Below are 26,742 nucleotides of genomic sequence, written 5' to 3'. Positions count from 1 at the left end.
TCTGCTCTTACTTTCATTGTTTAAGGAAAAAAAGTGCCACTGATTTGAGGCAAACTTTACATGTGTTTGTCTTTGTACAATGTAGTGCTCTATTTACATTACTTTTTAAAATTTTAATGGTATATTTCAATTAGACAAAGAACTACTCTCTTGTCTATTGTTAAGCTATTTATGTAAAAATATTTAACTATGATCAGCACCATTCAATCAATTGGTATTATAAAACATTAATTATTTTGAGAAATGTATTTACTTTTATAAAAAAGATAATGAAAATAATTGAAAGAAAAAGGAGTATTGTAATATAAAGAAAGCCCATTTCAAATAAGACTTTAAATCCCTATTAATATAAACCCAATTATCTGATCACTATTTAAAGTCTACAGTCTACAGCAGATTAACCATATAAAATACACTTTCTTGATAATGTAAATATTTCAACTACAATAATCTATAGTGTTTATATTTTTTCAGTAGAGGTTTAAATTAAATAGCATATATTTATTAAAATGATCTCAATCATTAACTTTTATTATATACACCATAATATTCAGACATAATATCTCTCTTAAGGAACATTATCAACCAATTGACTTAATTATTTCATATACCATTTGTTTATTGAACTTTTATGCTTAAATATTTATAATTTATGTCTTTGTAATATATATATAATATTACTGATAGAGTCCTTTGTTTAGAAATTGATTTCCTTTATAGACACAATTAAAATTTCAAAATATTCTAAATTCTTGAATTATCCATTTACATATATACAAGAAAAAGCTAACCAGAGGCCTATCTTTAAATGATACTGAAATCTTAGCTATTGAATACATCAATTTTAAATCATATTTCATATTTTAAAGATGTTTCGATGAAATGAGCATTGTAAAAGCTGCTCAAAATGGAAATATAGTATTACTTCATTAAGGAAAATTAAATAAACTTTTATTAATTCTTCAATTGCAATAGATTCTATGGGGAGAAAAAGAGTCACTCTGCCTCAATTTTACTGTATGTGTGTGTATGTGTGTGTGTATAAATTTCTCTTAAATGATAGATGATGTGGAATGAATAATAACACAGTCCAAGTCAGCAACAATAAAACATTCTTTCAAAAAGTCTCTTTATTCCTCATCTACTTGTTTTACTAAGTGACCAAACAAACATAAGAAATAGGCATCATAGGTTACAGTAAGTTTTAAATGTTTGGAAACAAAATCATTTATTCCCATATACCCGGCATGAACCTTACCTTAGAAATCAGTGAATTATCTTGAAATAGGTGATGTCAGTATTTGAAAATTATGGGCAAGATTCCAACCCTTCTAAATTGTGCGTGTTGTCTTTCTAATTTCACTTCTCACATAGAATAAAATATATATCTTCATATGGAAACATACAAAGATATGAGATGTTTTCACAAAAAAAAAAGCTGCTAAAACTCAAAGCCAACTTGAACATTTCACAATGATAAGTTCCAGCTGTACGGGTAAACATAGTCTATAGCACTCTATATTTTACACATCCCGAGATTTTAATACAAAAAGACTATATATGAAATAGCTTAGATTTAAGGTGGAAGGAATTCCACTCTCAATGATACCTTTAACACTCACTCAGCACTCTGCTCCTATCCTGTGGAGGCAGCACTAATGGAGTTGGTGTAAGTGAAACATCATAAGTTCCAATTCTACTCACATTGATCCAGCACGTTCTCCTCCCTCATGCATGGCCCTTTATCTGGGGAACCTTTAGTATGAAATTCTATATACAGATGTGCTGGCAAGTTTTGTTTTCCCACTCACACTTCATATAGTATGCTAAAAGAAATCTCCAATTGTTTCCAATTATGTTCTCTTTCTCACAAAATAACTATTGTGTGCAAAGTTGGAGCTTGTCTGACTGCATTGAAGAAAACATCAATGTTGAACCATTGTATGTCTGAAACCCAATTATGAATAGCTTGGCCATTTCATAGTCACTACATTTTTAAAAAGTAAAATGATAAATTAATAAATAAAAGAGCGCTCTTAACTGAGTCCATTTATCTTTAAGTGACTTCCATCCCCTTTTCTTACTAAACAGAATGAGCCATTCTTTGATAGACATAACAAGAGAGGTAAAAAAAAGCACACACACAATAAAGTTACAACATTTTAACAAATTGAATATTATCTTAAATTTTTGTATCTTTCTATATCTCAATGCATTAAATACTAGCTTACTGATATTGGATTTTACTTCATAGTAGTTCTCTTGATTGTTCTACATAAATATAATCTCTATCATCCCACAGTTAAGCATTCATGGATTTCAATTCTTCTTAATTATTTTCTCAGCTAGCTCATCTCAAGTAATACCTGGATCATTATCAAGATAATTCCAAAGTTTCAAGCAGTATCTTTGGTATTGTCATTCTTATAGCCCTCACGACTCTAATGGTAGCATTTTTAGGATATGCTCATTGATTCTGTGCTTTGCTATGCCCTGCCAACCATTATTTAGTCTTGGTGATTTATAATACTAATAATAATGGAGTCCGGGCATACAATGTTTCACTATTACACCACCTCCATAATCATCAGTCAGCATCCCTCCATCAGCCCCTGCAACACACACCACTCCATTGTTATACTCAGCTATCTAGGCTAACTTTGGGGGATTTTTTTAGAATTGATCATACATTATTTCTGGTCTTTATTTCTTTACAGTCCACATATGAGAGAGACAACTCTTCTTGTCCCTATCCCTCAGTCTGACTTCACTTAACTTGAAACCACTCTGATTCCATCCATATTGCAGTGAATAGCAGGATTTCAATTTTTTCTTATAGCTAAGTCATATTCTATCATATAAATACATTATTTATTTATAATAATAGTTTATTCATCCAGTTTATTTATCCATTCATCGATTCTTGGACACTTGAGTTGTTTCCAAATCTTAGCCACTGTGAACAGTGCTGCAATGAACTACATGTAAAAAATCCAGTGTGAATACCTGCAGTTCCAATACTTTCAAAATCTTAATCTTATAATCTTTTTAAAATCTTACGAGCATTATATCAACCTTAAAAACCCCTGACTTATATTGATTATTAAATTTTATTAAGGTCAAAGGCTTAGTAAAATTTAATGTCTTTATATAAAGATGTCTTTGCTTATACATTTTACCAAAACTTCATTTACTATTGTAGCACTGTAGCACTGTCCTCCTGTTGTTCATCGATTTGCTCGAGTGGGCCCAGTAACGTCTCCATTGTGAGACTTGTTGTTTGGCATATAGAATACATCATGGGGAGCTTGCCAGGCTTTACCATGCGGGCAAGATACATTTACTACTAAGAAAAATAAAATTTCTCAATATTGACAATCTAATGGATGAGCTCAGCATTGAGTAGAACATCATAAATTTTACTGTAAAGGTAACATAAATTTTCATGCAGAATATATCAGGGAAATTTGTCTCTTCCACCCATGTCATGAGTGATGGGAAAGAATGAAAAACACACCGGGTGCCACAGCAGTAGTACAGTGGGTAGGGCACTTGCCTTTCATTTGTCAGCAGGTTTCATCACCAGCATCCCCATATGATCCCCTGAGCACCAAACACAGTGTCCTCCCATTGTTCATCGATTTGCTTGAGCAGGCCCAGTAACGTCTCTATTTTGATACCTGTTGTTACTGTGTTTGGCATATTTAATACATCACAGGTAGCTTGCCAGGCTTTGCCGTGTGGGCAAGATACTCTAGTTAGCTTGCTGGGCTCTCTGGGAGGGGCAGAGGAATCAAACCCAGCTTTTCTGGGCTGGCTGCGGGCAAGGCAAATGTCCTATCTCTGTGCTGCAGATCCAGGAGTAACCTCAGAGTATTACAGAGTGTGCCCACCCCCCCAAAAAAAACAGAAAAATATCAAAGGAAGGGAGGGAGCGAGGGAGGAAGGGGGAAGGGGGAGTAAATGAGGAAACAAAAGAATAGGAGAGAGGGAAAGAGGGAGGAAAGAAGGGTGGGAAGGAGGGAGGGAGGGAGGAAGAAAGGAAGGAAGGAAAGAAGAGGATCAAAGGGTGAACCGACAAACCTCATATTAACTCTAAAATGTTATCAGGTCAGTGGGGTTTCAGTAGACTGTAGAACAAATTATTTCTGAATGAAAACAACCTTGGTTCTAATTATGAGCACCTGTAAGGCACATTCTAATATCAAAACTTCTAGAATGTAAAGAAATATGAATCTAACAAAGGGTAAAATTGTGTAGTGCTTTCTTTGAAAAACTTTAAACTCTGTGTAAACCATTCCAATGAAGACGGTTATAACAGTAGTCTTATTCTGATATCACCTTAGGCATAAAATCAAATCATTCATATTCTATATGGGAGGTATGTGCACACAATCTGAATAAAAAAATATTTGAAATTTTTTGTGCTATTCTGGATCTTTATTATAGTTTTAGTCTTTTTTGTTTGGTTGAATTTGGGGTCAGACCTGATTGTACTCAGAACTTACTCCCAACTCTGCTCAGAGATCACTTCTCGTAGGCCTGAGGCAAGGCAAGCACCCTACCCATTCTACTATCTCTCCTGCCCCTTATAGTTTTAAAACATGTCATCAGCAGTCAGCCAACTATTTATACACATAAGTTTAACTGATGTAACTCAAAACTTTTAAATATATCATTTTTTTAAATTCCAAAACTTACATGGAATTCATAAAATATAAGATGATATTCTAATTCTTGCTTATGGAAAGGTACTCTTTCAGCATATGGTTTTTTTAAATCTCCTGTTATGATGTAAAAAATTCCTGTGTTTGGTGCTTTAAAGATAATACAGTGGGGAAACTGGAGCGATAGTACAGTGGGCAGGGCATTTGCCTTACACAGCCAACCCAGCCTCAATCCCCCGCACCCCATATAACTCCCCTAGCACTTCCAGGAGTAATTCCTTGTGCAGACCCAGGAGCAAAACTTGAGTCCCACTGGGTGTTATCCAAATTTTATTTTTAAGTAAGATAATACAGTGTAGGATTCACTTGCCTTACATAACTTGTAGTCCCTTGAGCACTATTAGAAGAGATGCCTGAGCACAGAGTCAAAAGTAAGCTCTTTGACTGGCCCACATCCAAAAGAACAAAAGCAACCGGTGTTGGCGTGGATGTGGTGAGAAAGGGACCCTCCTTCACTGCTGGTGGGAATGCCAACTGGTTCAGCCCTTTTGGAAAACAGTATGGATGATTCTCAAAAAATTAGAAATTGAGCTCCGATTTGACCCAGCAATACCTCTCCTGGGAATATATCCCAGAGAGGCAAAAAAGTATAGTCAAAGTGACTTCTGCACTTGTTTGTTCATTGCAGCACTCTTTACAATAGCCAGAATCTGGAAGAAACCTGAGTGCCCAAGAACAGATGACTGTTTAAAGAAACTTTGCACATCTACACAATGGAGTACTATGTAGCTGTTAGAAAAGATGAAGTCATGAAATTTACATACTAGTGGTATTACATGGAAAGTATCATGCTAAGCAAAATGAGTCAGAAAGAGAGGGATAGACATAAAAAGATTGCATTCATCTAGGGGACATAACAAAATAGGAGATTAATATACAAGAATAGTCGAGATCAGTACCAGGAGGATTACTCCATTGCTTAGAGGCCAGCCAGGCATACTAGGGGAATGGGCAGCTCAGATAGAGAAGGGAGCACCAAATAAAGGGTGTTTTGAGGATCCTCCCAGGATGGGAGATGCATGTTGAAAGTAGACTATGGACTGAACATGATTGCCACTCAATGCCTCTCTTGCAGACCACAACACCCAAAAGGAGAGAGAGAACAAAAGGGAATGCCTTGCCACAGAGGCATGGTGCCATGGGGGGGATGGGAGTGGGAGGGATACTGGGATCCGTGGTGGTGGGAAATGGGCACTGGTGGAGGGGTGGGTATTTGATCATTGTATAATCAAAACCCAAGCACAAAAATATGTAAGTCTACAACTGTACCTCATGGTGTTTCAGTAATAAAAATTTAAAAATATAAGCTCTTTACCTACTAAGTGTGGCCCCAAATCCACACTCTATCTATAGAATGGTAGATAGATAGATAGATAGATAGATACATACATACATACATACATACATACATCACTGTCACTGTCCTCTTGTTGTTCATTGATTTTATCGAGTGGGCCCAGTAACGTCTCCATCATGAGACTTTGTTGTTACTGTGTTTGGCATATCGAATACGTCATGGGTAGCTTGCCATGCTTTGCCATGTGGGCGAGATACTCTCGTAGCTTGCCGGGCTCTCTGAGAGGAGTGGAGGAATTGAACTCAGGTCGCCATGTTGGCTGCTTGCAAGGCAAGCACCCTACCCGCTGTGCTATCGCTCCAGCCCACATACATGCATACATACAAACATACATACATACATACACACATACTTATTTTATTCTAGCATATAGAGTATATGTACATTTTTAATATAAGACATTTTACATAAAACCATGAAAATAAGATATCAATATAGACTAAATAATATAGGAGCAGGCATCTTAATGTTGGTGTTCATTTTATGTAATTGAATTTTAGAAGACCATTTTATACTGAGAATCATAGCAGCATCTAGGATCACAAGATAGTAAATACTGTTAAATTTAACTGAATGACTACATCATTTGCCTCATGAAACATTAATATTATTATATTAAGATTTCTAATATATCATTCACATAATATTAACTTATATATCTTTATATTGATTATATTGACTAATATTTCAGTAATGTTGTTATATTAGCTATGATAATTCCTAATGAATAATACAACTAAAATACCCTCGGCCTAACTATCCATATATTTATATTTTAAACACACATTCATAGGAATCTGTAGATTCATGGAAGATTAAAAGTTACATAGATTGCAAAATGTAAATGCTAGTAGTGAACATAAATTTTATTATATAAACTAATATACATACTAAGGTTATAGATTATTATAACCTTTTTGACATTTTGGGGCAGTTGGACCACATTGGGAAATGCTCAGAGGTTATTCCTGATTCTGCACTCAGGAATTACTCCTACTGGTGTGCAGGGAACCATAAGGGATGCTGGTGATCAAACTTAGGTTGCCATGTACAAGAAAAATGACCTAACCACTATACTATTATTCTAGTCTCTGTAAATGCTATAATTCAGTTGATAATTATTTTCAACAACCAAAAACATCTTAATTTAGAGCATAAAGCAAATGGTTTACAATTTAAATTTTTATCAGGTTGAGAAAATAATTGTTAGTTTAAATTTCTCTAAGGATATATTAACTAGGTCTTTTTTTCTTGGCATATGGTCTTAAACATATGCATATACATTTCAAAGTCTGTGCAAATAAAATTTTATTTCAAAAAATTTCATAAAAACAGTGGAGAAACATCTTTGTAATCATTTTTTATAAAATAACATTATCCCTATTATCCTTAGTACATAGATTAGCTTATATCATAAAATTTATGTCCACTACTACATATGTAGGGCTGGAGCAATAGCAGAGCAGTTAGGGTGTTTGCCTTGCATGCAGCCAACATGGCGGACCTGAGTGTGATTCCTCTGCCCCTCTCAGAGAGCCTGGCAAGCTACCGAGAGTATCTCGCCCACACAGCAGAGCCTGGCAAGCTACCCGTGATGTATTTGATACGCCAAACTCAGTAGCAACAAAAGTCTCCAATGGAGATGTTACTGGGCCTGCTCAAGTAAATTGATGAACAACAGGAGGACAGTGACAGTAACAGTCATATGATTATGTATATTCGACCATATGTATATATGCCATCTTTTAAAAAATGTGTGGGTGGAGTTACAATGAATGTGATTCTTGTCTGACTAGGAGGCATGTGGTGCTAGGAATAGAACGAGAATTGGATGTATGCAAAGCATGTGCCCTAATTTCTATTATGATCTCCCCAGTCACACCAAAATGAGAATGATGAAGTTAAAAATAAATAATACATTTTTGTCTTAATTATTTAGTTAACTTTATTTTATATCTTCCCAAGTGTTGTTATTATTCAGGAAATACCTCTTTTACCTATTGCTCCTTACAGAGAAATCATATCTTTGAAGTCAGATTTATTGTTTTATTGACAGAGTCCATTGAATTCCTTGACAAAACCAACAAATTAGGCAAGGAAAGTTGTTTATATATAAAAAATACACACCTAGAATTTTCTTTGTCAAAGAATTGCTAGCAAGCATTTCTCCTTTATTTGATCTAAGTTGAAAAATAATGAAAATGTAAATGTAAGTATCAATGTAAAATATAAACAGTACCTCACATATCATTACAATGTGATAGTGGAATTAGATTTCTCTTTATGTAACTTTATTCTCTTTATTTAGATCAACTTTATGTAGCTTACTGTACTTGCTAAATGTTTAAAGTTAAAAGTATTAACTGATATTTAAATTTACAAATATTAGTTCCTCCTCCAGTTTTCTTCAAATTAATTATTAAATTCAACTTTTACTAACCTAAATGGAAATAACATAAAGGGATAATAAACAAAAGAGCTTAATAAGTCATGATTCACTACCTAATCCATATCTGTCTTTTCTATGTTAAATGAAATTTCCTAAGATCCTTACATCATTAATATTTCAATCTTTTGAGACATTTATGGGGTTAAAATGGAACATTAAATAAATGGAAAGTTGAAATGTGATGCCTTCTGTTTCTATTATATTGGAACAGAATCAAATATTAAATAAGCTCTTTAGCAACATGATATTTCTGGCCAAATGATGGATATCATGACTTCTTGTTGTTACAAAAGGAAGCAATTTATTTAACTTATTTCTTTCCTCCCATCCTTCTGGTTTATTAGCCTCGTTTCATTTCCATAAATTACCCTCTAAAAGAGGAAATGATTAATTGAAAATTACTTCCTTAAAAACATTATTTTATGTCATTAACAGCTGCATCATTGTGTTACTAAAACACTATGGTGATATTCAAATAATTTCAATGTTTGTTACTCTCAATTATTTTTCTCTTAACTGCTCAGATTATTCTACACGTTCAGAAATCATTATACCAATTTAACAACTGAACCTTTTTTGTTTACTAGTAATTTTTTGGGTAAAAGTTTATACTCTATTAGTTGTATTATGAATATAAACTACACTTAACATTGTGTTAAAATAATATTTCTTTCTTTCTGGTAGGCTACAATATTCATCACTGGTATGAATACCACTTAAACATATGACAATCACTGTCACTGTCCTCCTGTTGTTCATCGACTTTCTTGAGCAGACCCAGAAACATTGTGAGACTTATTGTCACTGTATTTGGCATATCAAATACAGCACGGGGAGCTTGCCAGGCTTTGCCGTGCAGGGAAGATACTCTTGGTAGCTTGCCAGGCTCTCCAACATGGGTGGAGGAATAGAAGGCAGAGGAATTGATCTCAGGTCAGCCTGGTCGGTCCTGTGCAAGGCAAACACCCTACCCACTGTGCTATTGCTCCAGCCTATATAACAATATATCTATAATATTTTCCAAGTCTCCCTCCCTTCTTATGTTATGTTGCAGTAAATGTGATTGGTCATCATCTCCTACCATACCTCAACTCTTATAACAAAACTTAACACTTTTAGATTTGATAATTTATTCTGTCATAATCAGGTTTACAAACCCCTTTTATAATCTTTTAATAATATACTTTGATTACTGATTTGTGGATTATAATTGCATGATATTTTAGCTTTAAAATGAAATGTAGTTACCTGTATATGCTACTCAGCAAGCATTAAACTAGGGTTTATTACAGTTCTGTGCCAAGTTTAGAGAACACATATAGTGAAGGAAAATTACCAGACAACAAATTATTATAACAAATAGTACTACATATGCTTTAATAAGATTTACATAGGACTTTTCAGAAGTGTACGAGAAATAATTATATTGATGGTGATAGAGGAGTAGGTTCATGTTTGTAAGAAATTCATAATTTGTCTTAGTATTAATTCTCACTAAAAAACCTTAGGTCAGAATTAATGTTTGAATATATCAAAAGAATAAAATAAAATCATCACCTCACACATATGTGATTATCACTGTGCTTGAACATTATTGTATTATTTTATATAGCTATTTATTAACAATAACAAAAGGGATATTTTAAAAGGTTAAAAATAATGGGTTATTTATAATTACTAGCTGGTTGCATATATTTAAGAAAATTTGAGATTGTATAAATTAAAGGTAAGACAAATCTAATAATATGACACAAGTGAAGCAGTTCTATTGAGACAACAAAATCAGATGTGCAGCTATTTACCAAGACGTTATAAATCACAAATTGATCTAATATTTTTGTTAACTAATACAAAGATGATAATTACCTGATTAGTCATTAAGTCATTAAAAAATCAGCTGCTCAATGTATCAATAATTCCTAAAAACTAAGACTAGAAGTAAAATTACCTGAACAGTAATACAGAAAAAACAGTGCAGTGTAATAAATAGTATAAGACCATGTTGTTGAATTGAGCAAATCACATAGTGAGTAAATCTACTATTGCTAAAAATCTCCCTTGACATGCTTGAGAGGGACCTTGTCATACAAAACCCAATAATATCAATTCTCACAAAGCAGAGAGTAGAAAAAGGCTTAAGATGGATGCCTTGCATGTGATCAATACCAGTATGATCCCCCTCATCAAATGGTCAGGAGATCTGTAGCAGATGCATACTTTGAGGCCCCCAAGTGCCAGGGGTTTGACCCTTGAACACCACCAGGACAGTCCCCAGCAATTCCCAACTCTGTAGGGTCTGAGCAGCACAGCATTCTCACACCCTGCCAGACTCTTGGTCCCTGAATACCACTAAGGCTCCCCCCAATAAATCAAATTAAAATAAAATAGTTTATCTTGTGAGAGTAATAAAACATAGTAATAAGAACTTCTGTCAGATAAACTAGCTAACCCATTGGGAAATTGTAGGTTATATCTAATCTGAATGTGCAAAAACCCATATCCTTAAGGAATTCTTGAACAATCAACATATTCTAGTTGAGCTTTTGATTTGTATTGGATAATATAAATTTATGCATTTAAATAGATATTTAATGTATAATATTAAATTTAATCATATTAATTATATGTTATACAAAATTATATTATAGGCAGAATATATAGAATTGTTAAGCTGTGCAGTTACTCTGATGTAACACTATTTGACTTATTAAAAAGGCAACATAATAGAAATTTTGATATCCAGGAAAAAAATTCAAACAGTAATTACTATAATTTTTATTTTGTCAAGAGACAAAATAAAATGTTTTTCCTCTTTGAAATGTTGAGTGTTAGTTAATGACAGAGTCAAACAAAGATTTGGAGGTGGGAAGGAGAAGAAAGGAAGAATAAAGGAGAGAGGAATAAATTGTTATTATACCTCTATGTTTATTATGTTGTATAAAATTGACGTAAGCAGTTATGGGACAACAATCAGAAAAGTAGATGAATATTTATTAATTGCATTCTAATCTCTTTTTCCAAAATATTTTTCTATATCTCTTTATTTTTTCCAGTGTTGACAAATTAAGAGGGAAAAATTGTATATGTGTTGTTACACCTACAGAGCATGCACACCTAGAGAGATGATTGAAAAATAACTTATTAACATAAATTTCTACATTGGAAAATTTGCCTGAGGTGAATGACATATAGCTGTGCATGGATTACCATAATTTTTGTTTGTAAATCCAGCAGATACTTTTCTGTTAACATGTCATGCTATAATATGTTAATATTAGTATTGCATGGTCTTTTTAATGTTTTAGACAGGTAGTATACTCAGAGACCATCAGCCATACCTGGTAGTGCTCAGAAAGGCATGCAGTGCTGCGGATCAAACTCAGGGTTTTCTATATGAGTCTGATGTATGTTTTTGTAGCTACATACACATTATTATATTTATATGTAGTTTTCTGTATATTTTGTGGTTTGTGGTCCATACCTAGCAGTGCTTAGGGCATAGTCGAACTGTATGCTCAGGGATCATACCTGGTAGTACTCAAGGGACCATGTGTAGTGCTTGAACTATTAGAGGCATAGGCCATTTTAAAAGCAAACACTTAAACCCTGTGCTATTGTGCTAGCTCTCCAACGTCAATAATCCAATATTTATTCTTCTGTAACTACATTCATTTCATTCAGGGAATTTATTTCCTTTTATTTCCTTAAGGTTTGTGTCCTGTTGCCAATTTTCTTACTTTAAAGACTAAATTATATTCCAAGTAAAAGGATTTCTTGAGAAACTACACTTAAACCTAATGGAAATTATCATAAAAATATGTATTCAGAGTAATTATATTTACCTCTGTGAGAAGTAAGTCTAATTATTCTCATTTGTTCCTGAATTAAAGAAGATTTTCATAACTCTATTGGACACAGATTCAATTAATCGCTATCAAGAATAGCAGAGGTCTTCTAAACTAGCCAAGCAACATGTGCCACATTTATTCTATTAATTATTTCGGTAAAAATGTTTCTATAGTCAATGTAGATATTATCACATAAGGGGATTATCTCTTATGTGAAAATAATACCTGGAATCTGTTTATTTAGATTCCTCTCAACTACTTTATTTTTAAACCTAATTTTCAGAGATTTATCTTTTAAATAGGAAGAGACAGATACTTCCACCTATTTGAAAAGTTATGTTTCACACCTATGCAAAAAAGGAAAAGTCATTAAATTTGACTGCCCTGGAGTAGAGCAAATATAGGGGAAAGGTCAATTGTAGCAAGAATGGGAATAAGGGATAAAGGTGATGGGTTGGTTGTGTATGAGAATTGGTTTGAAGAAGGATTTGCAGAAAGTTTAAATGTCAGGAGAGCAAAGTTTATTGTCTGTGACAGACAAAAGCACTTGGTTCATTATAACAAAAGTAAAACTGTCACAGTATTGCCAAAATGATGGGTGGAGGGGGGAATTCCCCGTTTTTAAATTAAAACTCAGTTTGAAGAAGAGAAAATAAATATTTTCTGTCTACATGTCATCCCTCTGTTCATGTGAAAATATATTTATTATTTTCTAAATTAATTTAATGAGTTCCAGATTGTACAGGATATCATAAAGGAAACAGGATTATACAAGATAATAAAGAGTTTTTTTCTTAAAATGAGTTTTAGACTTAGACTCCCTATTTCATACTTTTGATCCTTAACTGTGTTTCATTTATCACATTGAAGAAGGTTACTTAAAGGGTAAGATAATAGAAACTTAATCAGGAAGCAGGTTTTCTGATTACTGCATTTTATTATATACTCTTGCCATATTCTTTAACCTGATTTCTGAAAATAAAAGATGTGTCATTTTAAAATAAGGGCAATTGAAACCACATTGCATTAAATTTTTACAACTTTCTTCTGAGTGATCTCAAACATTTTGCACCAATTGATCTTCAGAACAAACTTGTGAAGTATCTAAGGATTGTTGGTGAGAATTATAAACTTACTAACATATACCTTTATAGAATACTGAATAAATATTATTTGTTGATGTTTTTTATTTTATAACTGGGAGACAAAGGAAAAGAGGCTAAATCATTTCCCATGAATAGGCTCTTATTTCCAAAACCCCAGTTGAGTAACTCTTCTGTTAAAGTCCAACATGAACTGGACCCATTAGGCAGAGCATAGAGTTTTACAGTGAAAATAATTTCTTGAAGAATGTTATCATAGTATATAATGATATAGGGTTATATTGCATACATGACTGATTTTGTTAGTGTAATGCTATTTTCTGGTGGACAAATTTCTGCATATGCTTTATATAATTCATACCAAATGAATTCATCTATTTAGGTAAGCATTTGGTTTCTGAAATTTTACATCCCTGACATTTCTGCCATCATCAATCAATTTGGAAAGACTTCCAACTTGGCAAGAAATCGATCTCCTAAAATTTCAAATAGATACTTCGGAAATTTGAGTTTGCTTCTCTAACATTTTCTCAATTTATTTCTTCTTCTCCGGCCAGATAATCACCATGGCCACAGCCTTGAAGAAAGAATCATCTATGGAGTAGAAAATAGTAGCACATTCCTGGAATGCAGTCCAAAATCACAGCAAGCCCTAGTGTATTGGCAATTCCAGAGGCGAAATGAAGAACGAAAAGAGGAGGTATAGAAATGAAATTAACTGGATCATATCTATGTTACATATACCATTAAATAATTTACTGGTTAACTCCAAAAGTCTTTGGGAAGTACTGTGATTTTTTACCCTTTTCTGAACTCATCACGAGCTCACTCATTGAAAAAACAAAATATCATTGGTTTTTTCTATGAGATAAAAATAAATTAGTGAAGTGGTAAGAGTTTTAATCCATAACACATTTAGAGATTTATTTTATGGCATTATTTTTCCTTGTTTGGTTATCTACAAAGCAATTTATGTAATCAGTGTTTGTGTTTAAAAGAATAATATCTTTACACTAATTTTACTTTTTTTCAACTCATACTAATTTCCTAATAGTGGTCTTATTTGAGTAATATCCTTCTAAAATAAAGAGGAAAATTAAGGAAGAAGAATAGTAAATTTTAAGTTAAAAAATTGAGATTTCAGTATGATCTCTTAAATAAACCAAATGACATATTCATTTTTGCTCTATAATTAGAAGAATTATACACAGCAAACTTCAGTGAACATCTAAGACTTTAACATATTTCTACAGCACTAAATAAGGATAACCATGTGCATGATTTGCAAAATGTTTTACCTGTTGACAGTTTTACATATGTAATCTGATTGCAAAGGTAAAAATACTCCCGTTATCTTTTTTACTTTGAAATGTTTAAAATAAGCAGTTATATCCTATAATTGTCAAAGTTGAATGTGTGTAATGTCCTGCAGATTTCTGAGATTTCTAATATAAACTATTCAAAATGAAAGTGGAGCTAGTCAATAAACTTTCATGCAGTGTTAGCATGGCAATGATAAAAAAAATTAGAGCTAGATATTTTAGATACTATTAATAGAATATCTTGTTATGTCACTTGTAATACCCAGAAAAATAAATAACAATTATGTAGGCAATCAAATGTTTTCTGATGTTAAATTGCTGCTTTATTCTTCAAATTTTATTATAAAAACTTCAAGTACTGCATTATGTTTTAGTACTACGGCTTTAAGTTTCCAATTCCATTATTTTATATTAAATTTTACCATAAATACTGACATTTATAAAATCACGTATTTTCTCTTTACTCCCATTTTCTTGAGCATTTTAATTATTAAAATGAAAACATTTTATTGAAAAAAAGACATGTAGGGGTCCTAGCAATAGTCCAGTGGGTAAAGTGTTTGCCTTGCATGAGCCAACCTGGGTTTGATCCCCAGCAACTCACATGTTCCCACAAGGCCGACCAGAAGTGATCCTTCAGCATAATAAACCTTAGAACTGGCTGAAAAGATCACTGTCACTGTCACTGTCCTCCCGTTGTTCATTGATTTGCTTGAGCGGGCCCAGTAACGTCTCCATTGGAAACTTTGTTGTTACTGTGTTTGGCATATCGGGTAGCTTGCCAGGCTCTGCCATCTGGGCGAGATACTCTTGGTAGCTTGCCGGGCTCTCCGAGAGGGGCGCCCTTCCGCTGTTCTATCACTCCAGTCCAAATAAAATACATCGAAAATAAATTTAAAATAGAAATGATCAATACTTTGCAGTGTCTTTTAAGAATAATTCATAAAAAGTATGACTTGTTTCTGATAAAAAAAAGAATGCAACTGTCATTCTTAAGCTAACCATACTACAAGTTTACAATGTGCCTCAACACACATTCTAAAGTTTTTGTTGAAATAGTTTTAGGTCTTGCATTTCTTTTTAAAATGCATGTTTTTACTAACTTATTTTCTTCTGCTAGATCAGAGTGGATGACCATATTATCAGGACAGAACAAGGACTTCTGCTTCGCAGTCTGCAGCAGAAGAATTCAGGCATTTACCTCTGTCATGCTGTGGAACATGGATTCATGCAAACTCTTCTTAAGGTGACCCTGGAAGTCATTGACACGGAGCATCTGGAAGAACTTCTTCATAAAGATGATGATGGAGATGGCTCTAAAACCAAAGAATTATCCAACAGCATGACACCTAGCCAGAAGGTCTGGTACAGAGACTTCATGCAGCTTATCAACCACCCCAACCTAAACACTATGGATGAGTTCTGTGAACAAGTGTGGAAAAGGGACCGAAAACAACGTCGGCAAAGGCCAGGACATGCCCAAGGGAACAGTAACAAATGGAAGCACTTACAAGAAAACAAGAAAGGTAGAAACAGGAGGACCCACGAATTTGAGAGGGCACCCAGGAGTGTCTGAGCTGCTTTACCTCTAGAAACCTCAAATAAGCAGAAACTTGCCTAAACAATAACTGGAAAAATGCAATATACATGAACTTTTTTCATGGCATTATGTGGATGTTTACAATGGTGGGTAATGCAACTGAGTTCCACCAATTATAAATTGAGTCCATGAGTAACTAATCTAACAGGCTTTTTTCCCTAATACCAACACCTAATAGAGGTCAGGTGAACTCAGATGTTCGCTTAGCAGACTTAATTTTTCCTAAGAGATTTCATTGTACAGGTTTCACTTTTGTTTTTGCCTGAGAAATAAAAATGTCATTTACCATATTGCCATCAAAAGAAGAAACACTGCATCAGCAATGCCATTTTATTGAACTAAAAGATTAAAATAAACTGCATGGATTTACTAAGCTGATGAATATTCCAAAAGGTTGTTGGATTCAAGGATATTATTTGTCTACCGGCACTCATGTTTATATGTACTGGAGGAGTAAAATGATACTGACTGAAATGGTTCTGTGGAAATAAAAAAAAAAAACATAAACCATCCATCATCCAGAAGAAAAATGGAATACACTGATCTACTACTGATGTCTTCTTTCAGCTTTGATCTAAATATGTATTTTATTAAAACTATAATTTAAATGTACCATGATAAATATGCAGTAAAATATTAGCTCTTTTCTAAGCTAGCATAGGTTTTTTTTTGTCTTACAACTATTGTGCTATGTAGTTCTTGTTTTAAAGTTTCCAGTTGTGTGTTGCTTTTTTCCTCCAACATTTTGTTTTCAGTTCTACATGAGGGACAGCGAAAATTGTTTTAGAGATATATCAACATCAGTAATAGTTAAGTCCTAAAACATGGATTTAAATTATTCCTTATTTCCGAGGAATTCAAACAAGTAACATCTCCCCTTATTTAAGTATTATCTAAATTAATTTTAACCCACATAATATTCATAGACAAATAGAGCATTGATTGAAATAGAAGGAAAAAAACAAAGCTGATTTGTTAAATGAGTTTTTTGGTAACTAATGGATCAATGAAGAGAACACAATGGATATTTAATGAAAAGAATAAGCATTATCTTAAAAATAGTGTTAATAGAAATGTCTCAATTCTGTGCTTTGATTCCTGCATAGTTGAGACATAAGAACTCTCTCATGATTCCATTGGAATCACATCTGCTTCACTTAATTTTTTCAAAGACAGATCAATCATATTCAAAGCATCTGAAAAAATTGCCAACTCCATATCATTTTACTTTTATCCTACCTTTTAAAGCAATTATCTGTCTTATCAAAGAACACATGACTCTTCTTTATGAAAGAACACATGACTCTTCTTATGTCATCAGAAATTACTTTTATGCTATTTTCCAGAAAACAACTCACATTTAGAACATATAAACCTTTTTGTTTCTTTTCTGGCAGCAATTTACAAAAGTAAGGTCAAAGGTCATCAGTTGAGGGTTTGCCTCTGCTGTCCTAAGATGATTCTTTGAGAATCATTCCTCCAAGATTCCAAGATGTATAAAATCTTTAACATCAAAATAATTTCTCTTGCACTGCACTCACCTTTCCAAGAATCCCTTCTATGTTCTTCATTATGCACAAAAGTACTAAGAAACATCTATTGCTAATTAATAAAACAGCACTGAATTTCTATCAGTAGCTATCTTGAGATTCTAATTAACTCAGAATTAAGTATTATTTTCTCACCTCAGACTACAGTGAATTAAAAAATACTTTATTGGCTGAAACATTTCACAGGTGGAAGCTCATGTTTCACTTCTAATAATTATTTTGAATAAACAATTTGTTGACATTGCAAATTGTTACAAATGAAAGCCTAAAATATATTACATTTAATTTTAGGCTCCATTGATTTGTGCGGTATTACTTTTTGAATCACATTCTTAAATGGTAGCTGAAATCTTAAACTATTTGGAGGGCACACTCCTGTAGAGAAAAAATAAATTGTTTGATATATGAATCAAAGAACAGAGTGCTCCAAAAATCAGTAATTCTTTTATTTTCATAGAATATATTAACTGCTAAAATTCAGTGTTGCATTTCATACTAAACTTGCAGCTGGACTATATTTGTGATAATGGATTTATTGTATTTCTTCTTATTGATCCTCAAAATAAAATATTTAAAGGCATAGAGATTGTATAACTTCAAGACTGCCTTTTAATATTGGAATGCATTTTATTTGACATTGTGAAATACCAATAGAGAGTCTAGACTTTAAGAGAAAGGTAAAGAAATGATTCTAGTAGCATGTTTTTATAAATGATTGGGTCTACATTTTCAAAAAAATTATTTATATGACTTGCAGGTAATAAGTTATTACATTCATAAACTTCTGCCAATGTGTATTGAAAGGGGACAGGTTGCACGAAAAATAATCAACATCCCATTTTATTTAGTTCTAATAGACTATGGCATATGCATGTATCATCAGAGTTGAAACTTTGTTATGAGACTCATGTGACCATAAGCAAATTATGACAGCAATCTTAAAGTAGGAACAAAGGTATATGGCAGCAGCGAAATTCTGGCCTAGTGAAATCAAATGTAAAATGTAAATGCATGTAAATGCACACTTAATGCTACTTTTTATGTATTATTGGTGAGTTTTTCCAATGGTATGTGTTTAATATTTTTGCTACCTACACATTAATCAAAGAGATGTAAATAATTTTGAAAAGAAATGGAAGAACAGTGTAAAATGCAATTTTTATAGGTACTCCATTTCAGTATGATCAATATCATCCTAAAATGCAAGATTCTTCTACACAGGTGACAAGGTGTTTTATGTGCTATTTTAGGGCAGAAGGTGTTTGTCCATTCAAGGAGCATGGGGTTTTTTTGACCAGGTAATAAGTATGTCCCATATCTGTATTTATTCATTGCGTTTCAGATGGGAACTAAAGAACTGGAGAGAAAAATGTAATGAAACTGCTGCTGTAAATTATTCATTCTAGCATGTATTCAGTTGCTAAATACACATTTCTTTAAAATATTTGAATTCAGATGTCTTTACTGTTGCCTGTAGCACATGGTACCAAGAAACGTCTTTAGAAACTGGTGGGAAACAGAGGCAGATTGCTAGATAATCAAATAACAGATTTCTTCATTGTAGTTATATGTAAACTGCGTTCTATATTTGTGGTGATAGTATGAATTTATAGCCCGTTAAATAAAATATTCTTTTTATGCCATACCTAAGAAAATTAATAAGGGGATAAAATTATATACTATGTCATTGTCATAATCAGTTTGAGTTTATTCAGGATATCTAAAAATTTTCAGTAGTTGTTATTGAAATTGCAATATTGGTTATAAGCAAGCTATTCACTAATATAGAGACATGAATTAACATTTTGAAATTTTTGTTTTATGAATTTATTTTCAAATTCAGTCTGCATTTACTTTATTGGAAATCTATAAGACTTTATGGCTTCAGACACATTTAGCAAGTAGGATTCAATGTCACGTTTTTCTGTAATGATGTATTAGGTATAAACTGACCGAAGGCCAAAGACATCCATGCTTTTTATTTGTTTGTAATAATTACTTCTAGTCAATGTTAATGTCTGAAAAATCCATGTTTCCATAAAAATATCATTTTTAAATAATTTCAAAAATTCTATTTATTTCATTATTCAACAATTCTCCTACATTAATTATTATTATTTAAGTGAATATTTTAAGAGATCCTATAAACTAAAGAGAAAATGAAGCAACATTAATGGTGTCATTCATATAATATGGCAATTTTCACAGCCAATATAACTGACCAAAACAGTTTCATTTTTGTTTCAAACATAAAGGCACACACTAGTAAAAGCAGAGGTACCAAATTAAAATTAACTAAAAAGATGATTTTTTAAAAAGCAAGGAGATTGACTTTCAGATGCTCTACTCTTTAGAAATAAACTTTTACCTGTCTGCTTAAATTTCAATTCGAATTTTTTTAAAAATATACTATGAATAAGGCTCTGTGAAGTAATGAGGCTTCAAAGATGAGTGAATCTTCCTTCTGTCCTAAATAGTTCATAAGGCAATAAGGAAAACAGGTGCTGGAACTACTTCCCATTCATCTAAAATGGTAAATCTTGTCTATTTATTAGAACCCTAGATTAAGCTAACCACTCTATGCTAAATCTGTGCATTGTGTATACCTTTTGTCTTATTGACACACTTTTCACAGAGAAATTAATTTCTATTCTTACAAGCTCTCTGCCTTTCGATATTGTATGTTCCTTGAGGGCAGTGTTTATGTCTTATTTACCTTAGCCCTCAATGCCTAGAATGATGGTTTGTTAAACAAAAAAAAAAAAAAGCTGAATAAAGTCACTGTTGGAAAACATCAGATTAACCTTGTTTGAATGCCAGGTGCAAATGCACTATGAAGGTGAAATAGCCACGAAGGAGAAAAAGAAAAAAAAGGTTTAATTTGTGGAACGATATTTTGGGGAAAAAAAGTTTATAAAATAAGTGACAAGCAAGATGTGAATTGAAATTTAAGTGAGGTTTTTCCAAGATGAGGTAAAAAGAAGGGCAACCTGGACAAAAGAAACATAAATGTAGAGAAAGGAGTAGAGCTTTTATTTTCTCGATTGCTTTTGTGTAGCTGGGCGTGGTTCCCAAATAGGTCTTATTATTGATTCTGCACTCAGTGATTATTCATGGCAGGCTCCTGGCACCATATGAGATGCTGGGAATATCGAACCTGGGTCAACCATGTGCAGTGCAAACACTCTACCATCTGTACTATGGAAATGGTCACTGTCACTGTCCTCCCATTGTTCATCAATTTGCTCGAGTGGGTACCAGTAACATCTCCATTGTGAGACTTGTTACTGTTTTTGGTATATTGAAATGTCAAGGGTAGTTTACCAGGCTTTCATTCAGGGGCAGAATACTCCTGGAGCTTGCCAGGCTCTCCGAGAGGGGCACGGGAATCAAATCCGGGTCGGCTGCATGCAAGGCAAATGCCCTACCCACTATGCTGTCACTCCAGCCCACTATGGAAACTAGTGTTCCAAATATATTGAACTTAAGGTTTGTAAAGAAAAGTAAAATGCCCCATTTTTACAGATCCATTTTATTCATTTTTTTCTTGAATTTTTATTTGCTGACCTCTCTACCCTACATTTTCACTCCCGGCACATGGTCTCATTCTCTTTGCCTCCACTCCTTTTGCTCTCCATTCTTTACATCCTACTCTTGATCCCTTCTATCTTTACTCATTTAGCTGGAGTCATAGCACTGGTATAACCATTATCAAACTAATTATTGTGCTCATAATCCCCTTTCTAGTTCCACATCTGTCCAACCTTTATGTGAAATTTATAGTTCCACAAATGAATGGTTGGGAGAAAGTGACTTAAGAATATTGAACCCCACCATGCTACCACAGTTCCATTTCAGATTCCTCTTACATTTATCTACCAAGAGCATTATCTCACTCAGATAAGCTTCTCAGTCTCAGTTAATTAGCAAGGTGTCTCACAAACAATTTTCCTCAAAGATAAGATTAAAAATAGGAACCCATATTTGTGAAATGAATAAGATAAATGGAGTACACCAATGACTAATAATTCATATGAACATAGTTCATGTATTGGACAAAGACTTGCAAATTCTTAAATATTTTTGTTTAAAAAAATTATGAAACCTTGGTCCAGAGGAATAGTACAGTGGGTAGGGTGCTTGCCTTGCACAGAAACCATATATGATTCCCTGACCCAGCAGAGAGTGATCCTTGAGTGTAGAGCCAGAGTGTAAGCTCTGAGCACTGCTGCTTATGATTCCAAAACAAAACAAAACAAAAAAGATGTAATTGCATCTTGAATTTATCAATTCTATAATAAAATTATAAAAACTGTAATTTTTCTCTCAAATAATGAAAGAATATATTTTATTACTCTTAACCTAAATTATATACTTGTAGGTATACTATACTTACATAGCATTTAAATAAAAGCTCTTATAAATGTGTTCAAGAAATTGCAGTATCAGTAAATTTTGTTCTCAACTTTTATCCTTTCATTGTAAATCTCACTAACATTACATTTCAACTAAATAAATTTTTAAAGTACACATGTGTAGCCTAGTTCTTACTTTTTGATTGCTTTATTGATGCCTACATCAAGAAACACAAACTTTGTAGACAAAATTTTGCATCTGAATAAAAATAAATTTTACACTTTAGAATTTTTTAAAAAATCTACCTTTGCTATTTTTCTTTTTGGGTCACACCCAGTATTCTCAAGGCTAACTCCTTTCCCTTCACCCAGGGATTACTTCTAGCAGGACGTGGGGAACCATGTGTAGTGCCAGGGATTTGCTTGCAAGGCAAGCATCTTACCTGCTGCCCTATGTCTCAGGCCAAATTTCACCTCAGTGTTTAAGAGTTTTACCTGTACCTTTCAAAAAGATAATTTCGTTCATTCTTATACATTTTTGTGCTTTCATGCAATGTTTCATATTTCTTATATATATTAGCAAATCAATATAGTTCCCTATATGCCATTTAATAAATTCTCAAATTTTTATTCAAACTAGCATAGTTGTTTTAAATTTGTATTATTGACACCTATCAATTTTGGAAACACTGCATTTCACTTCTTTGTATAATTTTTTACTTTAGTAGTTTATTTGTTGAAACTGATTATATTTCACTCATCTCACAAATAAGTATAAATTAATTAATTTGTGATTATTGGGCAGTATTAAAAAGAAAACCTGGTATGCATATGAAAAAGCAGATTGTCAAAGAATATATTGAACTTCTACAATTGTCAAATATATTAATTTTGAAAAGTATTAGTAAATACTCATCCCAGGATTACTAATTTTGACACAAACAGTAGTCTTGTCAATAATATTAAAAAGAACTCTTAATTTCTAATCCCTTCTAGAGTTTAAAGCACATAACATAGCAAATATTAAGAATACAAAATCGCTAATCCTTGAAGAAGTGATACCTTGTTTCTCCCAGTGAAGACTGGAATAAATTTGTCATGGTTTCAATTCTGCTTCATTTTTTATTTACTTTTTATTTATTTTTAATTAAGTCTCTGTGAGATACACAGTTACAAAGCTGTTCAGGCTCCCATTTCAGTCATATAATGTTGCAATACCCATCCCTCCCCCAATGTGTACCTTTCCTACCGCCAATGACCCCATTTTCTGACCCCCTAAACTGCACCACCCACCCCCAACCTGCCTCTTTGGCAGGTACTTTCCTTCTCTCATTCTCTCCCCTTTGCTTTCTCCCTCACTCCCCCCCTCCCTCCCTCCCACCTTCTGTCCCTTCCTCTCTCTCTCTCTCTCTCCCTTTTGCTTCCTCTCTCTCGCTCGCTCACTGGCTCGCTTGCTCTCTTTCTCTCTCTCTTAGTTACTTAAGTACTTTCATAGTGCAGTTCTTATCCAGAGTGATCATTTACAACTGTGATTACCATAGTGGTTCCTTCTCTATCCCACCTGTGTTCTCCCGGCAGCACCTGAGGCAGGCTTGCAATCATGGACCAGTCCTCCTGTCCGTGGTTCTACTGTTCTACTGTTTTATACTACATGTTTTTTTTAAACCGTCCCACAAATGAATGTTGCTCCATTTCTCAAACTATGTTTTCCTCGATGATGTTTATTAAATTATAGTGTATCAGATATTTAAAACCTCGATTAAAGAAAAATATTATATATATACACAAAATTATGATATCAGTGTATTTAACATTAGAGCAGAAAGCTTTATAATATATTGAATTGTATGACAATATAATTAAATATATATAGTAGTAGATAAAATAAAAATAACCAGAAATATTAAAGGCTTACTAAAAGAAAAATAAATACTTACTAAAGTATTTCTCTTTGTAATAGTAATATTTAATATTTATATTCCTTTTAATGTTCAAAATAATTTCATGACCTTATTTGATCCTGTTTATATGACAAGTTTTTAATCTTTCCTTTTAAGGAAAGGACATAGCTGGTTTGTTTTAAGAATAACTTCAGAAATTAATATCCAAGATTACAATCTATTAATCAATGAAATCCTTGTTTAATTCTATTAGAACATAATATTTTCATCACAACACTGTAGCATTTGGTATACTTTTAATATATTATCACTGCAATAGCATTTAAGGAAAATTATTAACTTGAGCACTTGGTAACATGAAATACTAATTAATATGGAAGATGCATAAAGCAAAGATAATAATAGTTAATAAACATTGAATCAATGTTTATACTTCACTTCCCCTAAGGAAAAGTACTTGAATCAACGTTTATATTTCACTTTCCCTAAGGAAAAATATAATAGAAAACAAGAGAATATTTATATTATACAGTTTAAATGAGTCAACTAACATTAATTCTTTTTTTTTTATAATTTATTTATTTATTGAATCACTGTGGGAAAAGTTACAGAGCTTTCAGGTTTAGGTCTCAGTCATGTAGATACCAAACACATTTCCCTTTACCAATACTCATTTTTAACCCCGAACCCCAATAGACCCCCACCTCCCACCCCTCCCAATTCTTGTGAGGCAGATGAGTTCTAGTTAATACTCTATCTACTTTGACTAGATAGATTATTTCGATAGAAGATGCACAATTATTGTTTAGAGTTTACGACCCACCCCCCACAATCAGACATGCTGAAACAGCGTTGTGAAATGATTTGCTTTCTACAACTTGGAATTTCTGCTATTTTACTTATTGACCCTGGAAGAATTTCTATTAAAAGTTAGCTAGTTAAGAGATTGGTTTCTGTGCCCTGGAGTCGTGGCCGTGCCGGAGAGCCGCTCGTGGGGGGCAGCTGGCGACCTCGGTGGGGCGTGGGGGACGGCCCACAAAGCCCCCCTTCCCATGAAGTCCCTGCCGCTCCCGCCAGCCCCGGCTCAAACCTGCTTTCCACAAGGCTCCCGTGCGGCCGCCATCTTTCTTTCCAGAGAGGAGCTGGCGGACATTAATTCTTTATAAAATAAAGTTTTTCACTTGAATATGTGACCAAAATTAGAAAAAAAATTTAAAAATTTTATAAATTAGAAAAAAAATTTATAAATTAGAAAAAAATTTTATAAAGTCACTTAACATATATGAAAAAATTGAGAAAATCATCTTAGTTACAATTTTAAATGAATATTTTTGAATAAATTTTTATTTTTACAATAAGCAATACATAAAATTTGTGAACAAAATTGATTTTTTGTTTTAATAAAATTAAACATAATATAATAGAAAAATCAATTTTTCAGGACTTTCCATTAGTTTATAATTCTTTGAGGGCTGGAGAGATAGCATTTCTTTAAGCTCTTGCCTTGCACACAGTCAATCCAGGCTCAAACCCTGATATTACTTACAGTCCTTCAAGCAGCACCAGAAGTAATCCTGAGCACAGCACCAGGAGCAAACTCTGAGTACTTGAGAGTGTGGCCAAATAATAAAATTTAACTAAATAAACTGTACTACTTTCTACTACATAAAACCTTTAGTACACTGTCAGTAAATGCCAGAGAAATTCTCTTCAGTTTCTTCTTCATAAATGATATATATAAAAATCATTTATTATATACAATTTTTACTCTAGTCAAAAATTACTATTTTTCTTAGTACCTATGTATAGATTATTTCATTTCAAAGAATCAGTTTAAAAGGGAATAGCATAAAACTTGAGACTTTTGTAATGTCTGTATAGTATTTTATTGAATTCTAAGCTCTCAGTCGGCTACTTGCTTTGTTTTCAGTTCCACCTGTTAAGAGAGCAGTACTTCATCTCAGGGAAATGAACTGTAGGAGTGGCAGCTTCCTTCGGAAAGAAGTACCTAGATCCAGTCAACTTCCAATTTAATGAAGCGCCTCCAGAAATTCTGTTTTCTACATTTTCATTAGGGCATCTGAACCACTTTTGAAGATCATTTTTAAATCTAAGATTATGTATTAAACATAGATTAAGATAACCACTTTCACTGGATGTCTCTTATAACCAGTTGTGTCACTTCTGCTACACCATATGGTATTCAGCTGTGTGACATTTGATTAAAATACATCTTATAAACTAGATCAACATCATAAAGTTCTACAAAATATCTCTGCATGATTATATGCCTATGCCCTTTGGAAGAGCAGTTTCCAGGAAAGAAAAACATTGTTATCCCTTTATATAACTTCTAAATCTTCATGATGACATCATAACAAAATAAAACAATTTTTTGTTGTGAAAGTCAGTATATTATCATTATTTCTTTCTCATTCTTTTTAAACTTAGATTTTAATTTTTATGATTCTCCTCAACTTTTTGAAGCATCTGGCACATCTTTTTTCTAGGTAACAATCTATCTTGAACA

At 33.0% G+C, this 26,742-nt stretch overlaps 1 protein-coding gene across 1 annotated transcript in view; it reads left to right on the top strand.

Annotated features, from left to right (window-relative positions):
* Positions 1–20,006, top strand: part of SEMA3A (semaphorin 3A) — a 232,359-nt gene extending 212,353 nt beyond the window's left edge. Inside the window, exons 16-17 of the mRNA XM_056118541.1 lie at positions 14,042–14,184; positions 15,927–20,006. Of these exons, the coding sequence (XP_055974516.1) occupies positions 14,042–14,184; positions 15,927–16,382 (599 nt within the window). The 3' untranslated portion in view covers positions 16,383–20,006. The remainder of the gene's footprint in view (positions 1–14,041; positions 14,185–15,926) is intronic.
* Positions 20,007–26,742: the final 6,736 nt, after the last annotated feature.

The sequence above is a fragment of the Sorex fumeus genome, unplaced genomic scaffold, assembly GCF_029834395.1.
Source record: "Sorex fumeus unplaced genomic scaffold, SorFum_2.1 ptg000037l, whole genome shotgun sequence".
NCBI lineage: Eukaryota > Metazoa > Chordata > Mammalia > Eulipotyphla > Soricidae > Sorex > Sorex fumeus.
Note: the sequence above shows the minus strand (reverse complement) of the source record. Positions and strands in the feature narration are given on the sequence as shown.